This window comes from Quercus suber, unplaced genomic scaffold (assembly GCF_002906115.3).
Source record: "Quercus suber isolate HL8 unplaced genomic scaffold, Cork oak 2.0 scaffold_153, whole genome shotgun sequence".
In the NCBI taxonomy this organism is placed as follows: domain Eukaryota; kingdom Viridiplantae; phylum Streptophyta; class Magnoliopsida; order Fagales; family Fagaceae; genus Quercus; species Quercus suber.
Genome location: NW_027069614.1, coordinates 1,081,700 through 1,105,302, shown reverse-complemented (window position 1 = coordinate 1,105,302; position 23,603 = coordinate 1,081,700). Strand labels below are relative to the sequence as shown.

Sequence of the window (23,603 nt, the reverse complement as noted above, 5' to 3'; positions counted from 1 at the left end):
TGGACTTGATTGATTGTGATTGATGTTAATTGATGCTATTAGAGGGTTTTGATTTGGTTTTTATTTCCATATCTTACGCAGTCTCATTTTGAGTTTATTTTCCTTTTATGTTGGATGAAATTTGGAGAGCCTATTAAAAGTCTTTTGGGCTGACTATGGTAGACAGTTGACCATGGATGAATGAAATTTGAGTTGGAAATTTTCTTTTAGTGATTGGTATTGATTCCAAGAAAGTCTATATGTTAATTAATGGGTTCTTGTCATTCTCTCATGGTTGGTACTTGGTACTAATTCCAAGCAATCCTAGTTGCTAATTCTTAGGTTTATTCTTTCTTTTCTATTCTAATTATTTTTTTCCAATTTTGCAAACAATAAGTGTTGATTCATAGGTTTTATCCATTTTTTTACAATCACAAGTCTCGTTTTTGAGTTCATTGTCTTGTATTAGTTTTGGTGTCAAAGCAAACCTATATCCAATCAACAAAAACTAGTCCCTAAATGACAAAGCCAAAACCTCCTCAAATTGTCACCCTTCAATCAACTAGGGATGGCAATTTCTACCCAATCTGCAGGTATCCGGTCTGGCCCGACCTTAATGGGTCAGATTTTACTTTGTCCGATAAAGAATAGGGTTGGGTTTGGGTTTTTAAAAAAAACCCGAAACGGGTCTGGGTCAGGTCTGGATTTTATTAAAACCCGGCCCGATCCCGATTCCGAACTCGAACTCGGACTCGGACTCGGACTCGGAACCAACCCAGTTATATACTTATATCCTAAATTACTAATATAGTAATATAGTAATATATATATATATATATGAGTTGGGTTCAAGTTATACCTGGTGTAATTCTAAGCGATATTACACCACTTAATAACTTATTATTAGATGCGAATTTTGACAAATCTACCGTTGGATTACATTATATTCATATACTCTCCATGCTTGCAAAATTTCATGGTGATCAAAGATTAATAGTTATGTTATTAATCAATTGTATAAATTTAAGTTTTTGTTGTTTAAAATAATTCATAAAAGATGAGTTTATGGATCACAAGCTAAATAACATCCGATTCGCATGAAAATTGGCATGCATGTTAAGCACATATAGAGCATGTAATTCAATAGTGGGATTCTTAAAATATGAATTTAATAACAAGTTATTGAGTGATATAACTTAGTAACAAGGCGTAACTTCAACCTAACTTTTTTTTTTTTATAATATATATATATATATATTCTCTTTTTTTTTTTTTTTTCCTTGTCACTCTCCCTCTCTGTCTTTTTTTTTTTTTGGCCTCCCTATCCCTCTCACAGCCCGCCGCCGTGGAGTTTGGCCTCGCCCTGGAGTTCAGCCTCACCACTAAGGCCGTCGCCGTGGAGAGATCTATTCTGGTCTACCTCTTTTTTTTCTTTTTTCCTTCAGTTGTGGATTCCATGTGATTGTGATTATGGGCTGTGCTTGGATATGGTGGTGGCCGGCTATACTGTGTATGGTGGAGTTTTGTTGAAGATTTTGAGTTTTTTTTTTTTTCTCATTTGTTGTGGTTTTTGGATTTGGAATTTGTTGGAGGATCCGATGATTGTGGTTGTAGTTTGTGGCGGTGGTTGTAACGGTGGTTGTTGTTGTGGCGGTGGTTGTAGTGGTGGTTGTTGGTTCTTGGTTGGTGGCGACTAGGGATGGCAATTTTTGCCTGACTCGCGGGTACCCGACCCGGCCCGACCCTAATGGGCCGGGTTTTACCTGGTCTGATTAGGAATAGGGTTGGGTATGGGTTTTAAAAAAAAAACCCGAAGCAGATCCAGGTCGGGTCCGGGTTTTATTAAAAAAACCCAAACCCGACCCGAGACCCGGCCCGATTAAAAACCCGGTTTCCTAAAATTACCAAAATACCCTATATATATATATATACCTATAATCTAACCTAACTCATTCCTCATTTCTTCAGTTCACTCTTCAGCAGCCGCTGCAGCCTTCAGTCCTTCACTCATTTCAGCTCACTCAGTCCCACACTCCTCCCTCCCTCACGCCTCAGTCCGACAGTCCCTCTCCCTCATTTCAGCTCACTCCCACACTCCTCCCTCCCTCACGCCTCAGTCTGACCCTCCCTCAGTCCGACCTTCCCTCTCCCTCAGCTCAGTCCGACGGTCACTGAGTCAGTCATGCCTCAGTCACTGATTCAGTCACGGACTCCGACCTTCCCACACTCCCTTAGTCACTGAGTTAGTTGGATGCCAGCATTACTATATTTTTTCCGTCGCACGTTTCGTCAAGGATAGCCATTGGAAACTTGCGTAGTATTTGCTCAACCATTTCTATGATTCCGTTTTTCGCTGCAGACAGTATGGGTGGCTGTATATGATCCTTCGACTTCGAAACATTACTATCAGAATTAATAAAACTTAAGTCTTCATCTTCATCATATCTAGTTAGCCAAGGGTCCCTCCCTCCGTCGAAGTAGTGCTCTACGCTTATAGGTTTGATACAAAGTTTCATGATCTTATTGGACAATCTGTGCGTCTCTTTTATCTTCTTTATTTCCCCTGATTCTCAAAACCACATAACATAATATATATTATGAGCAACCAAATATATTAGTTCACTTATGTCAATCTGGCCTAAGTTGTTTTAATTAGCTTTTGGCCTCTGTTTCTACTCCTTTTCCTGTGTTATTGACATACAAATTTCTATTCCAAAAAAAAAAAAAAAAAAAAAAACTGGGCTTAAATTTTTTTTTTTTTGGTTGAGCCATGAATTGGGCCCAATTCCTAAACGGGGCCCGCGGGACCTGTTGGGACGGGTCCGGGCCCCAAAAAAATCCGGTATCATAAACGGGCCGGGTCTGGATCACGGATCTTACCCCGTGGGTCGGGTCCGAGTATGAAAAAACCCGGCCCGAACCCGACCCGTTGCCATTCCTAGCCTCTCCCTCTCATCTCACTCGGACTCAGTTTCACGCCATTGTTGTTACTCCTAGTCCCAGAAGAGATCTTCTTCTTGATGGCCCTCACGATCTCGGTCCCGCTAATCTCTCTCTTGAGAACATTTGAGCTCTTTCTCACCACTGCCACACCAAATCAACGATCTGGGTCTGAGTAAAGAAGGCGCTTGGGCTCAAGACGAGGTGAGTTACTGCTGTTGGTGACTCATTGAGTGTGGGAGTCAGCTTCTTCTTCTTCTTGTTTGGTATTTTGATTTTGATTTTGATTTTAATGGTTTTGTGATTTGGGTTCTCTGTGGAAGTTGAGAAAGTTCACTGGATTTTGACATTTTCTGGGTTTTGGTTGTGCAGTTAGTAGTGGGATTTGGGATTAAAGAGCCACCCAATCGAACCACCGTGAGCCCAACTGCAAATGTCCCATCAGATTCTAGTCTTCTACCTAAACCCATCACCATTGTAAATCACTCCCACTGTTGTCAACATCAAAACCTTTGGCTCACCATCTAGATATAGTTGGTGTGAGCACCAAATTAGGTTGTCTGTGTGCTAGTAATGGATGTAGAGTTAGAAGATTTATGGATCTAGGGTTTAGAATGAGAAGAAGAAAAGAGAGAAGAGAAAGGGAGAAAATAATATACAAAGGTCGAGGGCCTTGAAGCTTAGTGGCAATTTCCCCCCTCCCCATGTTGGATGTACAAAGGTTTTATGTATCTCATTATGAAAAGTTTATTTTCTTTTCCCGTTGGATGTACTTGAGACAGCCTATTAAATGCCCCTAGACACACTTCCTATTGTAGACAATTGATAACCGATTAATATCGGTTGCTAGTTTTCTTCCAGCGCTTGATGCTTATTCACAATCACAAGTTCCTATCATTCAATGCTTGGTGCTTATTCTTAAGTTTATTTATTTGTTTTTTTATTCTCAACTCCCTTTGAGAATTCTGTGCTGCATCAAACTACTTTTTATCAAAAGTTAGATATTTAATATTATATTAGTTTCTTTCATCCCTGGAAAAAATATATGCACTGAATGTTGATGTGATGTATTTTATAATAGTTTTTCTAATGCAATTAGTTGGCAATCATGTTCCTTGTTAGAGCTTGCTATTGAGCACTAGTTCAAATGGTACTTCCTCCATTGATAATATTGGGTTCAAGATCACTGGGTGCATATATAAGTTACCAATAAAAAAAGGGCTCCTTGTTAGGACTTATTCTTAGTTTTTTGTTTGCTTGGTCAATTCCATTGTCTTTGTTAAGCATGAGTTGATTATTGCCTGCAGAGACTGCACAAGAGAAATACCATCTACTGTTGTAAGTATTCTCTCAACATACTTTATTGGTTCAATCTACTGTTGAACTGTGTTTGTGGGCCTCTTAGATCCCATCTTTCTTAGGGTCTGGTCATGGATATGGTAGAGTGTAACTATACATACATGTATCAATCTATGTATGTATACATAGATTGATAACTATACATACATATTCTTTCCTAGAAAGAGATTTTTCTCCATTATTAATTTGCAGTCCAAGAACCGTTTTGGTAACCACATTATCATTGAGTGCAGCATACTGAAACTAGGTAATTTCTCTCTAGTTGATTGCTTAAAAAATCAAAACAATATAAATTGAAGATATTAAATATAATAAAAAAGCAGATATTTGTGTAACAAAGTTGCCTGTGTATAGTTGGCTGTCGTTTTTATCATCATTGTGTGTTACCTTTAATGTGCTTAGGTGCAGGGCTTTCACTGTTATTTCATACTTTCTTTTTTTTATTACATGTCAGTTTTTGCAACGAAAAACAGAAAAAGCTTCTATGTCTACAAAAGTTGCATTGACAGTAGAGAAAAGGACTCAGAAATAAGAGATTTTTTTTTTTTTTTTTTTTTTTTCTGCTTTTTACCTTTTCCTTCAAATCTCTTATGAGATTTGAAGGAAAAGGTAAAAAGTTGGAGATAAAAAGCAATTTCTATGTCCTTTTCTTTACAGTCAATTCGACCTTTTTTTGTGATTGCACTAAGCTTCTCAAGCCGGGGTTTCACCTGGTTGATTATGGCTTGTTGGATGAGTTGCAGTTTTGTGAGATTTTTTAGGCCAGCATCAATGTGTGTTATTGTGTGTTGCCCAAAATGCAACTTTTTGGAAAAAGTTGCGTTTTGGGCCAAGGCTGAGAACGCTTTCCTTATGGAGCTCTGGAGGTCCATAAAGCAAAAAGTCCATGCGCGTTCCAACTATCCGTAGGGCTCTTCCTACAATTACCAAATTACCCTTGAGATAAAAAGTCCTCAGTTCTCACGCCTGAAGCTCACTCTCACGCTTCTCATCTCATCTCTCTGCTCTCTCTTTGCCCTGAAGCTCACTCTCACGCCTCTCATCTCTTCTCTCTGCTCTGCCCTCTCCGTGGTAAGTCTCTCTGCTCTGTCATCCATTGAATCTTCTTCCTCTTCTTCTTTCTTTCGTCTTCTTCAACGCGCACTGATCTGTATTATTATTATTTTTTTTTAAAATTTTATTTCCGTCTAATCTGATCTGAGAAATACATTTTGAAGGTAGAGATTTGATCAACAAAACACCAAGCAACACTGATCTGCTACCAAAAACCACCAGGTACCAACACTGATCTGAAATATATATATATATATATATATATTTACCGAGTGTGGGAAAAAAATTTTCAGATCTTGCATGCTTTGTTCTTGCTAATGATCTATTTGTTTTCTTGCCGGGTACTGAAAAAATTTGTGGGTACATGCTTTTTTTACCAAGTGTTTGATTTGTTTTCTTGGCAACCCAGAAGAGATTTACTGTTATAGATTAATGGGTATTGTTCCTTTACTTGTTTAGTTTTGTTTTTGTTGATTGGGATTTACAGTGGTTTGAATCTTGCTATGAATGGTTTGTAGACTTGTAGCTCATAATTCTAATAGAAAAAAGACAAAAGTTTGGGTTTGGGGTCTGAAAATCAGAGTAGAAAAAAGAAAATATGTAGTTGTTGTCAGGGTGATCATGGGGTTTTTATTAATAGTGATCTGATTGAATTAAAAACGTTGAGATTTGTTTTTGGAACTGACGATTGAAAGGTAACGAGGAATGTAGTGTTTAATTTACCATATAAATTTAAATATGAGGATTATTGTTGATGGCAAAGCTTAGTATTGATGTGGGGGTCTCTGTTGATGTAATAACATGGTGATAAATGCTTTAGTTTATGTTCCTTAATGTATTAGATAGTAAGCCTAGCATGAAAGTGTAAGGCAACCTATGCATCAGTAAGGAGTTGGTTGTCATATATATATATATATATAGAATTTATGTATAGATATGAATAATACTTGAGAAAGGGTTTCTTTGAGTTTTCCTCGGACACTTATGTCTGTCTGGAGTGTGATGGACTCCTAAGTTTTTTACAATTTTTTTCTGCATTTCAATATAACAGCACTCAAGTTTTTCAGTGCTTCAGCAAAGGAATACTACAGTAGATACTTGGCTTGAAATTGCATTATGGTCTAGTTACAGGACAACTTTGAGTATTGTAAAGGTGGACAACTTTGAGTATTGTAAAGGTTTACAGTTGCAATGATTGTAGCGACATTTCAGTCATCTCTTTTTTTCTTTTTTACTATTTGCACTTGTCAAGCACACTTTGCTTTATACTGGAGGATTCATGAATGAGATCAAGGTTTTTTATGATAAGGCTTATTGGCTTGTTTTTATGGTTTTAAACACTGCTAGTTTAAAGTATATCCAAACACTGTTTGCTTATTTTCCATTTACTGTTTTTTAGTTCAACCTTGGCTGCTGTGAGAATTTTTATATTTTAATTCTGCATTAAATATTTGTAATTGCTAAATTATGGCTACTTTTAGTAATTGTCCAGTTAAAGATAAACACCAACTTCATAGAAACTATCAACAAAGGTGATGATTGGTAGTTGATTTAATAAGTATGAAATAAACTCACATCCCAAAAAAAAAAAAAAAAAAGTATGAAATAAACTCCCTTATATATATTGACCTTTTTGGTAATTTACTTCTCAAACTGCCACGTTTATAAGTGCTAGCCAAATATTCAGCTTTTTCAAAAAGCACTTTTTAATAGGTTTTACCAAACATTCAGCTTTTTGAAACTCTACTTTTTCATTATGCACTTTTTGAAGACTTCACTTTTTCATTATGCACTTTTACAAAAAGCTGAACCAAGCTCACCCTTAGGCTAACCCGGAAGCCGGTTTTTAATGGGTTATCATCAAAAGCTAGCCTTGATAAGAAAGTTAGCAATGGGAGAATTAGTATTAGAAGTGGTAGTAGTAGTAAGGGTTGGAGAGAAGTTGCATAATGTGCCATAGTGTGCGTGTTTTAGGGAGTGAATGGTAAGTTTATGAAATGAAATAGATAGTTTAGTGGCCTTATTAGAGGAAGAGGAAGAAGGGAATTGCCGTTATCATAATCTGAAACTGAATGTAACGGTTATTATTATGAATAGTTGCTCAATCCTTTTGTAATGTGTTGGAGAACCGGATCAACCAATGTGAACAATGGGTGGAAGAGAAAACTTTAGTTTCATCACATGATTTATAAAATTCTATTAGAAAATATTATACAAATGATTACAAAGAAAAAAAAAATTGAACATTGGATGTTTTGATTCCTTAAAAAAATTTGAAACATTGTTATCGAAGATGGTCATATTATCTATCCTAAAAGATCACATTAGATAAGATCATATTGTCTTCTTGTGTGACATGCTAGAGACACCTTAGATAAGATTACTTTGTTTTTTTTTTTTTTTTTATTTTTTTTTTAGGAAAATCACTTTGTTTTTTGATATTGCATTTTTTTTTTTTTGCTTTTGTTTTTGTTTTTTGTTTTTTGTTTTTGTTTTTGTTTTTTTTGTTTTGTTTTGTTTTTGTTTTTTTTTTTTTTTGTGGATAATTCAATACACAATGGAAGAAAGGAGATTTGAACTCTAAATGTTTCTATTAGAAATGGCAGGAGATTTCAGTTGAGTTACAAGATTCTTGACAATATTGTATTGTAATCTGTCCTTACACATTGTCTTTTATCATCATTAAAGAATTGGAGGGCCACACTCAATATTACTCTATACTCTATACGGTGAATTCATTACTTGGTGTTTTCTCTTTAACAGGAACGTTCATCGTCCAACAGTGCTGACGAGAAATATACTGACAAGGCAATTTCTTGTTTTAAATACATGTTGTTAATCAACTATCACTTGTTAGACACTTTCCTATTATAAACCAATGATTTAGTTTGGGGATCTGCTACTTTTTAGGAAAGAACATCCTATCATAGAAAATCGATCATTACGAATGTCTTAGAAATCACTGCTAACCATATTGATCATTTTATGACAACATTCAGAGTGCCAAAAACATATTTTAGAACTAAAATCTAAAAGAAGTACCCAATCAGCCATTAAAGGTCATAGGTAAGTCCTTTTTTTCCCCACAAATATACATTTGGTTCACAAAACTTGGGTTAGGTTCTATTTTTGTAAACGTATAAAGTTCGTTCTTGTATAGCCTTTTTGTCTAAATTCTTGCTTAATTACATGTGACAAATTTGACAAAGCTACATGGCACTTTGTTATAGGCGTATAGAAACAAGGTCTTCATAGAAATACTTCTTAATATGTTTGCAATTTTGTTGAGGACTAAAGACAAACTTTTCAAGATATATCTAAAAAGATTTTTAATTTCTAATTTTGGTTTATATTATTATTTTATAATCTATATTTGGTTTTTATTTTTAATAAAATGTTGGTTCATTTAGCTTTAACATAAAGTATTTTTTTATTATTATATAATTTTTAATTTAATTTAATTTTTTTTTCATATGATTTCAAAAAAGCTTTTTCATACTTCAAATATATATATATATATATATTAAATTTATTGATATACTATATGATAAAAGTTGGGTCTTAAAAGTTGTTATGATTGTATTAATAAGTGACTATCTCTTTTTTTTATATGACAAATGAACACTTTCATTAACCATCAAAATAATTTACCTTATATTAAACTTTATTACCAATAATTTACTCTACATAAAACTCTACTGCATGTAGGAAACCTAGCTATGATTCGTACAAATAGTTTACTCCAACTAAGACTTTGTTATCTAAATTTATCTTATATTTAAACGTTTTAGGTTTTAGATTTTATCTTAATTGAGTTTTGAAGTAATCCTTGATAGAACTGTCAGCTAGCCTTCACCATGAAAGGCCGTAAAAGTCGCAGGGCAAGGGCAAGGGCAAGCCTTGACAACGAGAGAAAACCCTAGTTGGTCAATGTCGGTGCTTCCCTATGCCCTAACCAGTGACATACTCTCCCAGCTCCCTATGAAGAAAATCTTTCAGTTCAGACAGGTATGCAAAGCATGGCACCACTTGCTTTTAGGCCAAGACTCTGAAGTTCTGCAAAGTTTGAAACTACGTGACACCCTTGTGTTAAGCAGCCCAAAAGAGGGAGGCAAGAACGATATTCACTTGGTTGAGCTTGAATCAGGTCATGAAAATGTCATGAAGTTTAACTACAAAAATGCAAACCAGGGCCAACCCAAGCGTTTCAGAGACCTAAGGCGAAATCTTCAAAATGGGGCCTTTAGGTTATCACTTAGATAATATTTAACTAGCATTTTATATAATAATTTTTTTTAAAAAAAAAAAATCCATTCATTTTACTTTTTAATATGATTTTTTTATTGTCACATTAAATTATAAAAATTATGGAGACCATTACGCACCTTTAGTGCAGTGATCACTCTACAAGTATAAGTTCTTGTGGGTTGTGGAGGGCAATAGTTGAGATTTAAGTTTCTAGAAGAGAGTTTCATACATATATACACTTATATTATGTTAGAGTGAATTATTATTTTGTATAAAAATAATTAAATAAATAAAAGTTATGTAGTAAAATTTATAGTATTTTTAACATTTTCTTATTTGAATTACTTGTGATTAGTAACACATCTATTTGTAAGACCTATTTATTTAAATTTGTCTTATCTCTATTTCTAACATTACTTAATTCTTTAAGCTTTTTTTAATAGTTAAAAAAATTGTAAAGATTTTACAAGTCTTTATAAAAATATATATATATAAAAAAAAAAAAAATGGCCCCAAATTTGGGGCCTTCTCTAGTAAGGGGCCCTAGGCAATGGCCTAATGGGCCTAAGCCTAGGGCCGGCCCTGATGCAAACCTTTCAAACTGTTCTCGCTTGAAACTTGTGGGCTCTTGTAATGGCTTGCTTTGCTTTTACGACTTAGAATCGACGAAAAGTTTGTATATTGTCAACCCCATGACTGGTGAATACGTTCACACACCTCAAAAACTCAGGAAGGAAAGACTGCACATCAAATCAGTTCAGGCGGTATATGGGTTTGGTTTTAGTCAAGAAACTAACCAATACAAATACAAAGTGATACGAGTTACTAAGAAGCTGTCTCAATCATTGTGTGAAATTTTCACTCTTGGAACTAACAAGCGGAGGAACATATCAAACATCCCGTTCCCAGTCAATACAGAATACTTCGGAGTTCCACTCAATGGTGCTATTCACTGGATTGCTGGTTATGAAATTCCTATGAGCTCGGAGTTAATATGTGCTTTTGACATTGATAGTGAAAAAGGGAGGCCCATTTTGCCGCCTCTGAACTTTGATGACCGATCCGGGGAGGGATGATGTTGGGAGTTTTGGGAGGTTCTCTCTATATATGTTAACGTGACAACTATTTTAATGTCACCAATCTCGATGTCTGGATGATGAAGATATATGGAGTAGAGGAGTCATGGACTAAGGAATTTGTTATAGCTAGAAACTCACCTGATAGAATATTATTTTGGGAAATTAGACCGATGATGATTTTGAAGGACGGAAACGTTTTGATCTTACATGATGATGAGACTTTGGAGTTGTATGATCCAAGGAGGAAGAAATTTGGCAACATTAAGATAAAAGGAGTTTCGTCAGTCTTGGAAGCTGTCACTTACGTTGCAAATTTTGGTTCACTAAGAGACATTGTAAAGGAAGACTGTGAGGGATCTATATGTCAAGAGTCAAGTCAAAGTGAATCTTCAAATGGGTCAGTTCAAAATTTTGCTCCAACAATTCTATAGGCTATATTTATTGATAGTTTGTGCAGAACTATGTTCCTGTATAGTTTTATTTAAAATTAGGTCCTATTTTAAGGTTGATTTATGAGTATAAAGTAAAACATCTTTTGTATCCCCATTCTAATAATAAGATTTTGTTCTGCTTCAAGAATGGCCCAAATCCTATCAGTTTTTGGTTTTGCTTTGTTTCTCATTATTTGGATTTGATTCAAATTAAATAGCAATATCATCCACTGGGTGGTACAGCAAATCTGCCCGCCTGTGACCTCTGTTATACTCTGAGATATATCACGAAGAAAGTAATCAATTGCCAAGAGTCTCATAGCTCAATTGATTGGCACCTCCCAGTGTTTCTGACAGAGACAACTAGGTTTCCAATCCCCTCTCCCCCAACTATTGAAATATCAAAAAAAGAGAAAGTAATCAATCCAAACCAGGGAGAGTGAACTTTAGATTTAAAGTTTAGTATCAATGCTTGTGTTGTTTAGGCTTTGAATAAGTTGAAGTCATGAATTGTTCTGACTACCTAACTTATGAAAGGTTTTGGGTCCCTTTCATGGTAATGTTTCTTCTCAATGTTAGGTTGTATTGCTGATTTTTCATTTAATTATGATCGAAACAGGCATATTTTCCAGAATTCTTGATGTTATGGAATTTTATCCCCTTTCATAAATTAAAAACGTTCTAGAAATTAGTGTCATGGAGATGTGTTAAAACTGTGATTGAAGCGGGATATTTAGAAAATTAGACCAGAGTTGCTATTTCTAACAGCTGCTTTGGAAAAAAACAGGTATGTTTCAATTATAATATTTCAGCAACATAGGAAATTAAATTACAGTTCTTGAACTCTGAAAGGATTCATTTTTAGCAATAAGTATCCATAGTTTCAAACTTTCAATTTGTTAGCTAATGTTTAAGCTTGTGTATAATTGACAAACAGATCATTAAATTTCTGCAGAAAACAGAACACAGTACCTGGGAATGGAAGAGGTTTCTAGATACTAATATTTTCTGCATTTGGAAATTTATAACTAACTTATTTGAACAAAGAAAAACCCCTAACGTGAATCATATAGTTAAATTTCATTTATAACTATATAATTCAGTAATAGGTGTTTTTTTTAAGTACCCTAATTTAGCCTGATATTTAGCTCCAATACATCCAAATTCTTCCCAAGGGTACTAGAATGGGCACTGCTATTGAATTCTTGTTTGAATTTATTTGTCACCAGAGGGAGAAAAAAATCAATGACAGCGGCCACGAAGATTGTATTTTCTAGTAGCTAAAGAGGTAACATTTGAATTCTCTCCAGTATCTTTTTCTTTTGAAGGCATATAGTCAGGATCCTTGAGATTATCTATGCCATCCGGTATCTCCGTGTCTATCCACTGAGACCAGTCTACATCGCTATCTGTATCCCAAGACTTAACCTTGTTGATCAGATCTTGTAGCATCTCATAATTCAATCTCTCAAAGTCCCTGAAATTTGGTGAAGGTGCTTCCTTTATATGTAGAATAAAAAATTGGATCAACCTAAGTTTTACTTATATCAAATCTTTTTTTACAAACCTGTATGTAATAATGGCATGTATAATCTGTACAGAAGCAAGAATCACGAAGAACGATCTAACTTGATTGATCATCCATGTTTGTTGGTCAATAGCCTTTGGCACAAATCGAAGTATAGCAAATTCAATTAAGAATGTAGCACATAGACCTGTGAGAAAAATTCATTTACATTCCAGCTCTTGTAAGAAAAATATGCTTCTATACATATTTTAGAGTACAGAGGCAAATACACCTACCAATATAAAGCTGAGGTCTGACGTTGTATGTTGGCTTTGTACTGGTGAGCATGTAGAGTATAAATATTGATATCGAGTACATAAAGGCAGCTTTGATTAATCGTGATTCGAGCAGTAAGGCATTGTGCAAGGCGAACAGCTTATCTAAAGCAAGAAACATTGTTGCTTGCTTTTGTTCAAAAGCTTCCTGCATAGCACCAAATTGAATTTTCAGGATGAGAAACCAATTTGAGGACTTACACAGGTGACTGGATTACTTGAAAGATGCAAGTTAAATAAAAAACACACCTGAGCTGCCAATATAGACTTTGAGTTTTCAAACAGATGGTCATGGGATCGTTGAAGCTGTTCCTGTTGCTGAACAAGCTCTTCTTGCTGTTCACGGCCAAATTTAGCTAACTCTTGCAAGATACCCCTGCAGATTTCATATCAAATGACTCATTAGATAAATTACACATATGAAATATAAATTTATCTACATGGCGCTACTGCCCATACTAAATATAAATTTATCTACATGGCTCTACTGCCCATACTACCTGCTCTCTTCTAGTGCTTGGGACTGAAATTTGGACAGCAGCTGAAGCCCTTGAAGTGCTTCAAATTGCCCCTCTTGAAGTTGTTTTTGCTTATCTAAGGAGATTCCAGCTATATTCCCAATATCATCAGCTTTGCTTTGCAGATTACTCATCTTCGAATACATTGCATCTCCCACTTTGCTTATCTTCTTCTCTATTTCACCAGTCTCATTTTGTAGATTGTGTATTTCCATACCAAGTTTATTGTGATACTCATGAATCATTGTCATCCCTTCTTCCAACTTTGCCTTCATCTTTTCTTGCCCTTTCTGCAATTCCAATTGAGAAGCTGCAATCTTCTCAGATTGCTCAAAAACTAATTCTGACTGCTTCAATACTCCATTGATCTGATTGCTGACATTCTTAGAAGTTTGAGCCACTTGTTGAGTTTGTTGATCGATTTTACTTAAAGAGTCATGGATATCTTTTGAGCCCTGCAACAGATTCTCCGATTTCTCTTCAATGGCTTCTAATTTTTCTTCAGCATAGTTAGCCGATTTTACTAATTGATTTACCAATTTCTCTGTTTGAAGCCTGAAATAATTAGACCTGTAGATAAAACAAAAACAAAATCAAAATTCAAATCAGATTTTGTATTTCCCATAACGTTTTTTGGTTTTTTCTATCTACATAGCAACAAGTCCCTTCTTAGAAAAACTTCACCCTCCCAACACATGCCAAGGCTCATCCAAAATTGTATTGAGATGATTTAAGAAAATGGGAAGCTAATTAAATAAGAAAAAATAATATACTTAACTGTAACTGATGGCAAATAGAATTGGTTTCGAGGAAAAATTGACGGTAAGTATGAATGGCATTGTTATCTAGTTTTTCGAGGCATGCCTTCATTGGAGAGCTAATGTGGCATGAAGGAAAAGGAGATCTTCCAGAGTCTTTCTGAAAGCAATTGCTAAGATCCCAAGCAAATCTCTTCCGCCTTTCATTGTCATCAGCAGTGATGTCAGAGCACTTGGCAAAAAGTCCTTGATATGCATCATACCAACAGGATTTTAAGCCAGTTAGTTTTGTTCTAGCATTGTTGACCCTTTCAATTCCTTTCTCATCATTGAGAGCATCCATAGAGAACTCAGCCACAACATCACCAGAAATTCCTAGAATCTTTGGAGGGTCATCACTAGATTGTTTCTCGGCATGTGATGGAAACCAAGACCATGACAAACCAATGTTTGGTCGTGAGAGGACCAACAGAAAAATAACATACTTGTATTGGGCCATTTGGATTTCTTTCTCAGCTAAATTTTTTCTATTCCTTTACTTGATCAGTGATCATCAATTTTGTGAAACCTACATTATATATTCCAATTAAGTATGTCATTTATGCTTCCAGTGCATACAAGTTTGCAGAGCTGTAAGTTCGTGTCATAATTATAGAATAAGATAAAGATAGTAACAAGATTTAAAGTGCTAGAAAAGGAAACTTGAGTATCCCAATATGATTCACAGAGTTGGAAAAAGAAAAATAATGAATAAATTGCTTAATCCGAAAATCCCAAGATAGCTGACACGAAAGAATATAGGCAAGTTCATCTGAAATCCAGCTACAAAATAAAATAAAATAAAATAAAAGTTTTCAACAAATTAAAATGCAAAATTATCCCCAAAATTCACAAAAACTTAAGACTTCCCCGTGGTATAATCTCTAAAAATTGTTTGACCTACTGCATTATTTTCCTGATTGTCTTTAGATTTCCTGACGCATTGTAGTTTAGTATCCAGACTCCAGAAAACACAACTTTTTGCTAAACCCAGAAAACACTACTTACTATCCATGTAATCCAAAAAGAAAAAGAAAAAGAGAAGAAGTTAAAGAGTGAAAAATACAAGTCAGTCTAATAATCTTTTACCTTGCAGTATAAACAATTCAACAAAAGGTTCTCATGGTTTATGAATTTGAGATACGTGTAACAATGTGATCAATCCCAGAACATCATGGGTTCTAAACATACATCATGCCATACAAAGTAAACGGATAATTACAATGAAACTTTTTTTTTTTGGTTTTTGTTTTAAAAGGAGAGATACATTGATTAAGATTTTTGTAAAACTGACTGAAGAATGTGAAAAGCCAATTTGTTAGTTAAATGAAAATTAAAGTTCCTTTATTATTTGTACTCTATCAGCCCATGTCCCGTGCGATACGCAGCTAAATTTATGAGAACCATTCATTAGCATTGGCACGCGAAATCTTGTTCTCTTACAATTCTCTGTATCACGGATAGTTACTACGTCATTAAAATTTTTACTCCTACTACTTCCACGGTCAATGTTCATTGAGGATTTCATGTATATAAAACACATCTTCTTGACCATCATTTTCTTGCATATAATCATACACCTCCTTTGGCATGCAAGTCTTGAGGTGTCCATTTTCTAATGGACACCATTTACCTCCAAGCCTGTTTGGAGGAAAATTCCTTCAACTTCCTACGTGAAGATTGAAAAGACCATCCATGTGTGCTTTTAGTTACATAACCTTTTTAACGAATCATTTAATTTTTTAAATAATACATGTAGATGGTCAATTATAAAAAAAAAGAAAAGAAAAGAAAAAATACATGTAGATGGCCTTGTGAATTGCTTCTTGGAGGAGATTTTACCACACTAGTTTGGATAACAACTTGGTCATTTTCTAATTGCCCCACTCTCCCCCACCAACCCCCCCCCCCCCTCTTTAAGAAACTAAGATTAAGGTATAGGGAAGACTAAAAGTGTGGGGATGTTAGGGAGAAAGAAGTTGATTTGGAGAGACTACACAATTAGGTGGCAAGAAGTAGAGCCACATCTCTAACTTTTGTCCATGATGTGAACCTGACTTGAAGCCAATCCAATTGGACTAGCACCTTGCCTTTTCCCCATGTGATGTCGTTTGTTTGTTACCACACTTTTAAGGCTTCTAATAAGATGTTTCATGGACAAGACCACTTCCTTATACATTTCCAAAAAAAAAAAAAAACATGTTTCACAGACAAGACCAAAACCAAAAAAAGGTTCGCAGACACCAATTACATTTCTTTCTCCCTTTTCCATTTATTTGTATGATTGTATTAACCTATCTCTTTCTACAAAATATGTGTCCATGACCATGAGAGAGTGAATGCATGCACTAGTCACAACCTTGTGGGGAGCACAAGTTTGAAACTATTATTATTATTATTATTATTATTTAAAGGAAAATTTTGCTAGGGCCTGGAGGACCCTTGGGAAGCTGCTCCAAAAGTCAAACGTGGATGGTCTCATTTATGATGTGATATTTTGTATCACTAGATAACATCTCACTTGGTAAGTTCCAAACTTATGGAGTCTACTCATGTGAGTGGGTTGTTGTATATTCCTGTAATACAAAATAAAAATTTTCATTTGTTAAAATATGAATTGTATTTTGAGTTGATTTTTTATTTTTGTGTATAATGTATCCTATATAATATGATACGACAAACACTTTATAAGACTAATTTAAAAAAATTATAGATATAAATATACAAAATGTACGTTTTATACTTTATATATATGAATATATTTGAGTAATAACTTTTTTTTTTTTTTTTTTTTTTGGGGGTTGAGAAAAAAAGGGTAAAGGGGGCTACTTGAGTTGGTGTCTTCTATTTAGGCGTGACCATAGTGACATTCTACCTGCTTGGCTTGGGCTTGTAGGAGCAAGGCCTGTGGAGTAGAGGATCCAGACAAGGACGCTAGTGAGCATGGACCAAGAGAATGTAGTTATTTCCTAGGTACTTCTCATTGCGGGATTCGAACCTGGGACTTGAGGTCCCAAACTCTTAGGAGTGAGCCCATGACCACTAGACCAACCACCCCTAATGGTAACTAATGACTAATTAAATCATCACTCATGTAATAATACACATGCTCCAAGGCTTTTGTGTGTGTGTGTGTGTGTGTGTGTGTAAAAGTTAATAATTTGAATTTATTATAATTTGGGATTACTTCATTTTTCAATCACAAAAAACCTAAGGGTGTGATGAGTAAATTATTTCATCAAAAACGCAGACCACTCATCACACCTGTAAGTATTTTTGTGATTGAAAATGTAGTAATTTCAAATTATAATGGATGCAAATTATTATCTTTTACAAAAAAAAAAAAAAAAATGAGCAATTTGAAAACCATCAGGAGAATGGTCTTGTTTTGTAGGTAACGTTTTAGTGGGAGTTAAAGATGTATCTACTTATAAAAAAAAAGTATATATCTATTTAGTTTTTTTGGATAACTAATAGTTTTTTTTTTTTTTTTTTTTTTTTTATATATATTAGNCCCCCCCCCCCCCCCCCCCCCCTCTTTCTGCTTAAATTATTAGAGGATTTTGTCAATGTTTCAAACAACTAGTTTGGGACCTAGTATCAAGGATGGTTGGTTGGAGCTATGTGATGGTCTTTTGCAAAATTGGAAAGCTGGACATCACACCACCCTCACCGGCAAAGCAAAATCAAGACTTACTGGTCCATCAGGGAACCTTCTCAATTGAACAGTCAAAACTAGGTGAATTCAGAGATCACCAATGCAGCATAGGAAGCTTTAAGACAAGACATTGCTCCACTTTACCTCTTTCTAATCGCTTTCCTTTACAGGTTATTTTGTGTCATTGTATTTAAATTTGAACAATTTCACTTTTGGTATGTAATCTTAAGCCCTGATAAGTTTCGAACTACAGATATACCACTTGAGCACTGGGGGCAAACCTTGGCTCTCAGGACCTTTTTTGGAAGGGGAATTAGTCCATCAAACGCGTCAATAATCAAGAAGCAGAGGTTTGAATGGCAAAGAAAGCTTAAAGGTCTAAGACCAATTTTAGCGATAACACAATAGAACAAGAATTGATGATACTAGCTGAGAGGAATACCTTATTTGATTGTCCACCAATACTAACAGGACATTGTGTCTCATCATGTCTTAACGTTCAGTTAAGCTAATCAGAGCAAAAACCACTGTTAGTAGTTAAGGCAGATAAACAGAAGCCAAAATCGAAGGATATATCACTCTCAACCTAACTATTTTATCATTTCACTTGCATTTTTCATTATGCCACACTTTAGGCCTAGTTTTTCTCCACTAATACAAAACCATATTGTGCAGGAAAAATCTGGAGGGAGCCCAATTTGTACCACTCAGTCTAGACCTTAACAAGCTGAGTGACGATCCCAATTCATCCATGCTTATCAAAGAGCATTGTGGGGATATGATTGAGATTAAAACATAGCTTGCAAAGGATTGAGGTACAATGAGGCATAAAGGGTAAATGAAGGTCTAGCTTCATACAAGCCTCGAGTGCACTCCTTCCCCTTATCTATTGGTACTATCTTACCTCCTGTGACCTTAAAGTGAGCGGGGAGACAAGCAAGAAGTTGCATACATCCATACAAGGACGAATCTTGGTCTTATTATTACCTTTCAAACAAGAGGACGCCTGATCTATCTATTGGTTGAGCATGGAAGCACCCTTTAGACCCAGGCTCAAAGGCAGCACTTGCCTATACAGGGGCAAAATTCAGTCTTGGTGTTCATATTTAGACAAAGAGACTGTCTTCGAATGTGATGTTGTTCTCCTAAAGCCAAATGCGAAAATTGTGTATGCCCACACAGGTGCAAAATTTTGGTCCATTGAGTTGAACCTTCTACCTGCCATTGATTTGTCAGGAGGATTTGAGTTGAACCTTCTGCGTCCTAGACAACATGGGCACCTAATTCTCTTTGAGACAACACTTTTTAACAGCAGTTGAGTTTGCATGTTTTTATTGGTTCTCATATTGACATTTTTAACATCATTTTATCACCCACCATTTCTAAATTTAAACCTCCAAAATTGTGAAATATTTTTTGAAAATTTGTGGACTACAGACTTGTTGATTCTTGTCCTTCCTTTACCCTAATATCACCAATACAAAGGAAAGGACTGCCAAATGATTTAGTACCTGCTCAATTCAAGAAGCCAACAAATTCTTATCATCATTTGGCTTGCACCTGACCCCTACAATGTCATGGGACTGGATATGCCACAACAAGGCCTCTCTTATACTCATTCTTCTAATGGAAGAGCGTGAATTACTACTGCTTGCCAACCCCAACAGTGCCCAATACATGTTTGGTTTCGGGCGCTTTTCACCTCAATATTTTTTAAGGAATTATTCTGCTTTAATCTCATTTATAACTTTATTTAGACTCACCTTCCCCTCCCCTGGTCCTGGCCTCCCCTCTTCATGTTCTCGTTTTCAAGAAACACACTATGTCACCCCGGTACTCCAGTAGATCATTCATGGAGGTAGTATTTGGTGTACGTAGTCGGATATATAGCATCTATCTCACATGGATTGAGTCCAAGCTCGTGGGGTCCACATTCATGCGAATAATTATAGCTTCCCGTTTATGAGAAAAACATGAACCAAAAAGTTTTCCCCACAATAGACATTGCTTCACTCAACTGCTTATAAGGATTATCCTTTAAAAGTTTCAAGCTGAATCATATTTTCAAAATTAATGGGAACAATGCAACATTTATACTGCGGATGACTGAAACCTTCTTTGTCAATACCATGTATATAAATCGTTTGATAATTTATTTTTTTCATCTTACCGGCAGATATTTCAGTCTTCAGAGAGAATTTTCTTGGTTTTGAATCTAGCTATGTGTGTGTTTTGATCTCCTCAATTTTTTTTGGATAAACACATGGGGTGTTTTTTTTTTAAGGAAAAAAACAGCAACAACGTGGGTTGTTTAACTTATTTTTCTATTATCACCGTGCACTTTTGGTGCGGTGGTCACTTCACAAGTATAAGTGTTTGTGGGGTGTGAAAGGCAAGGACCAGAGTTCAAGTTTCCAGGAGGGAGTTTCATACATATATACACTTAGATTAGGCTAGAGTAGAAATTCTATCTTGTATAAAAAAATAAAAAATAAAAAATAAATGTATAGTTACTTTGAAGAAGTGGATGAGTGGAAGAGTGTTCCTATTTTATAGGTAATGTTTTAGTGCAAGTTAGAAATGTATTTTTACCAGACTATCCTTTAGTTTTGTCTCTACTTAAACCTAGGGGTATAGGGGTATTTTGGAACAAAAAAAAATCCGGTCCAAATAGGGGAAGCCTCTTAAATAATAGTATAGATAAAGCTAACTAAATAAATGAAATTAAAATAAATTTATAACATCCAAATTCAAATCGGTCAAACTCAAAATAGATAATACATAATACATTCTTAGCAAAAATACACTTTTAGTCCCTACATTTTGGGCTTATTCTCATTTTAGTTCCTAAATTGATTTTGCGCCTACCTCTGTCCCTAAAAACAGAAAATCGTTTCTATTTTGGTCCCTACTATCAACCCACTAATAGAAAAGTCCTATGTGACAGACAAAGTGTATATGTGGCATGTTAGATGCTGACGTGGCTAATAAAATAATATTTAAAAATTTTTGTTAGCATTTTTCTCTCTTTTAAAAAATGCCAAGTCATATTTTAATTTTAAAAAACTGTGCCAGAAAAAAATGAAATAAAATCTAAACTTATGACTAAAAAAAAAAAAAAGTAATTAATTTAATTTCCTTTTCTTTTCTTTTTGTTATTATTTTGGAAGAAGATGTTCTTTGTGTTCATCATGTTCTTCCCAGAACATGACTATTCATGTTCTTGAAACCCAGCAAGCCCATCAAAACAGAATATCAAAACAGTGAAACCAAAATCAAAACAGAAGCCACCAATCTAAAATTAAACCGATCAAACCCATATGAAAAAAGAAAAAGAAAAAAAATCAAAATCGATCAAACCATCAAACCCATATGAGACCAAAACCAAATCAAACCAATCAAATCCATATGAAACCAAAACCATATCAAAACGATTAAACGGAAATCATACCCATCACCAATGTCAACCTCACCCAGCACCATTGAGTTCTCATATCAAACCCACTGTCGATCAACCCATCAAACCCACCGCCGATCAACCCATCCACTAGCACCAAGTTCCCAAATCAAGAAACTAAAACATTAGATCTTCATAAGACCAAACTCCATGGGAGAAAGAGAGAGGAAGCTCCACCTCGTGCATATCGAGGAGAGAGAGAGAATGGTTTAGGTCGAGAGACCATGCTCCCCATCTCTTCTTTCAATTAGTGCTGGGAATTCCTTTACATTGGACCTCTTGACCCTCTAACTTTCTTCATATTTCATTTTAGTCTTCTAACTTTACTTTCGTTTATTTCTGTCGTCTAAGTTTCAGATTTATTCAATTAAGGTCTTTCTGTTAACTTTTGTTAAAATTTTTAGGAAAAAAAAATCTAAAAAATATTTTTCAATCATTAATTGAATTTTTTTAATTTAAAAATTTTGAAGAAAAATTTATAAAATTGAAACATTAGCCACAACATATAACAAAAGTTGGTAGAAAAGTCTTAATTGAATAAACTTGAAAGGTAGAGGATTGAAATGAACAAAAGCAAAGTTAGAGGACTGAAATAAAATCTAATGAAACTTCGAGGGTTAGTTTTGCATTTTACCCATTTTCTTTTTTATGTTCAAATTTTTATGTGGCTACTGGGAAGCTTCAAGTTTACGTGGCTTCAAATACTTGAATAAGTTAAAACAAATAATCACCTTTTCTTTTATGTGGCTACTGGAAACTTCAATTTCCTTAAAAAAATTGAGAGGAAATTTCTTGTGGGCTACCAAATTATGTGAATATTTTTTAATTTATTTTCACTGTTTTGAGATAATTTTTTTTTTTCTTTTTGGGTTTATTTTAAAGGAAAAAAGAAAAATATTGGAAAAATAAAATTTATTATTATTTGTGAGAGATCAGGAAATTGCCTCTCAAAAAAGAGAGATTTTTGGAGTGCTTTTTAGGGCACCTCTCTTTCTAGGTAAGTGGTATAGAGTCGCCATTTATTTTTTTATACAAAAAAATAAGAAAAAATAAATAAAACTTTACATAGCTGAATCATTTCATCTTATTGATTGAATATAAATTACATATCTTGAAAAACTAAAAATTAGATAGCTTTGGGGTCCTAGTTACAATCTACCAAAAATACATGGCTTTTTGTCCGAATTACAATCTACCCAAAATAAAAATAAAGACAAGGCTTAGATTTACTTATCCAAAGACCTAAATTCGGAGGCTAGGTTATGGAATGAGAAGGTGTTAGGCACCATTCCGCCTAGACAGAGTTTGGTCTTCTAGACTGTTGTGACCAATGTATCTTTTTATGCAAGTTATGAACGATATGTTAAACATGTGAAAAGAAAAATTAAATCACCCAAATTTATTTATGAATGAAATCTCTTCTTTTGAAAAGAATCAGATTTGTTTTGGTAGGTAAAAAAAAATTGATTTTGATTTGTCAAAATACCAAATCTGTTTAGTAGTATGTAGAAAGAAGTGGTTTTTTGAGATAAAAATTCAGATTTGTGTTTATTACATAAAACAAAGTCTTTTGATTTGAAAAAGTATTAGATTTGTTTTTAAGAACTAAAAAAATGGTTTTTGATAACATAAAAATCATATCTGTTTTATGATAAAATAAAAAAGGGTTTTTGACAATAGAAAAATCAAATTTGTTTTTTTATATATTTTTAAAAAATAAAAAAGATTTTTTTTTTTAAGAAGAGAGTTTCACTCATAATTTAAATTCATGCAACATGAATTAAATAAAACAAACACAAACACAATCATGTTTTATCTTCTTCTTCTTCTTCTTCATTTTTTTTTTTTAATAAATAATTTCAAAAAATCTGCATGCATTAAAAAAAAAAAAAAATCTGCATCTAAGGAAGATACGAATTAGTTTTGATTAAAAAAAAAAAAATCAGATCTACATCTAAGGAATATGCAGATCCGTTTTATTTTGAAGAAAAATTCAGATCTACATCTAAGGAAGATGCAAATCTGTTTTATTTATAAGGAAAATTCAGATCTACATCTAAGGAAGACGTGGATCTGTTTTATTTTGAAGAAAAATTCAGATTTGCATCTAAGGAAGATGCAAATATGTTTTATTGTGAAGAAAATTCAGATTTACATCTAAGGAAGATGCAAATCTATTTTATTTTGAAGAAAAATTCAAATCTGTATCTAAGGAAGATGCAGATCTGTTTTATTTTGAAGA

The 23,603-nt window shown here is 34.4% G+C and overlaps 2 protein-coding genes and 1 long non-coding RNA gene across 4 annotated transcripts; 2 read left to right on the top strand and 1 right to left on the bottom strand.

The window, feature by feature from the left end:
• Nucleotides 1–2,878: 2,878 nt before the first annotated feature.
• LOC112015564 (uncharacterized) lies at nt 2,879–6,645 on the top strand. Of its 2 annotated transcripts, XR_010630406.1 has the most exons (3): nt 2,879–3,123; nt 5,022–5,349; nt 5,496–6,645. It is a non-coding gene; the product is annotated as an uncharacterized LOC112015564 (long non-coding RNA). The 2 variants fall into 2 exon arrangements; XR_010630405.1 differs by lacking the exon at nt 2,879–3,123 and having other exon boundaries at nt 3,962–5,349.
• Nucleotides 6,646–10,085: 3,440 nt separating this feature from the next.
• On the top strand, nt 10,086–10,655 carry LOC112007130 (putative F-box protein At1g33530). The gene has a single exon (XM_024039432.2). It carries the CDS (start codon nt 10,086–10,088, stop codon nt 10,653–10,655), a length of 570 nt encoding a protein of 189 aa, XP_023895200.1.
• A 1,576-nt stretch (nt 10,656–12,231) lies between these two features.
• LOC112007129 (protein GAMETE EXPRESSED 1) lies at nt 12,232–21,728 on the bottom strand. The gene is made up of 7 exons (XM_024039431.2): nt 21,356–21,728; nt 14,228–14,775; nt 13,432–14,019; nt 13,181–13,307; nt 12,893–13,079; nt 12,657–12,804; nt 12,232–12,566 (listed from the first exon to the last, which is right to left on the bottom strand). The coding sequence occupies exons 2-7, from the start codon at nt 14,704–14,706 to the stop codon at nt 12,332–12,334; spliced, it is 1,764 nt and encodes a 587-aa protein (XP_023895199.1). The 5' UTR covers nt 14,707–14,775; nt 21,356–21,728; the 3' UTR covers nt 12,232–12,331.
• Nucleotides 21,729–23,603: the final 1,875 nt, after the last annotated feature.

Coding starts and splice junctions, on each gene's coding strand:
- LOC112007130 (XM_024039432.2), top strand. CDS start 10,086: ATGGCCCCAAATTTGGGGCCTTCTCTAGTAAGGGGCCCTAGGCAATGG.
- LOC112007129 (XM_024039431.2), bottom strand. CDS start 14,706: ATGGCCCAATACAAGTATGTTATTTTTCTGTTGGTCCTCTCACGACCA. Junction 14,020..14,227: donor TCTATTTGCCATCAGTTACA/GTTAAGTATATT, acceptor TTTTATCTACAG/GTCTAATTATTTCAGGCTTC. Junction 12,805..12,892: donor CAGACCTCAGCTTTATATTG/GTAGGTGTATTT, acceptor TTTTTCTCACAG/GTCTATGTGCTACATTCTTA.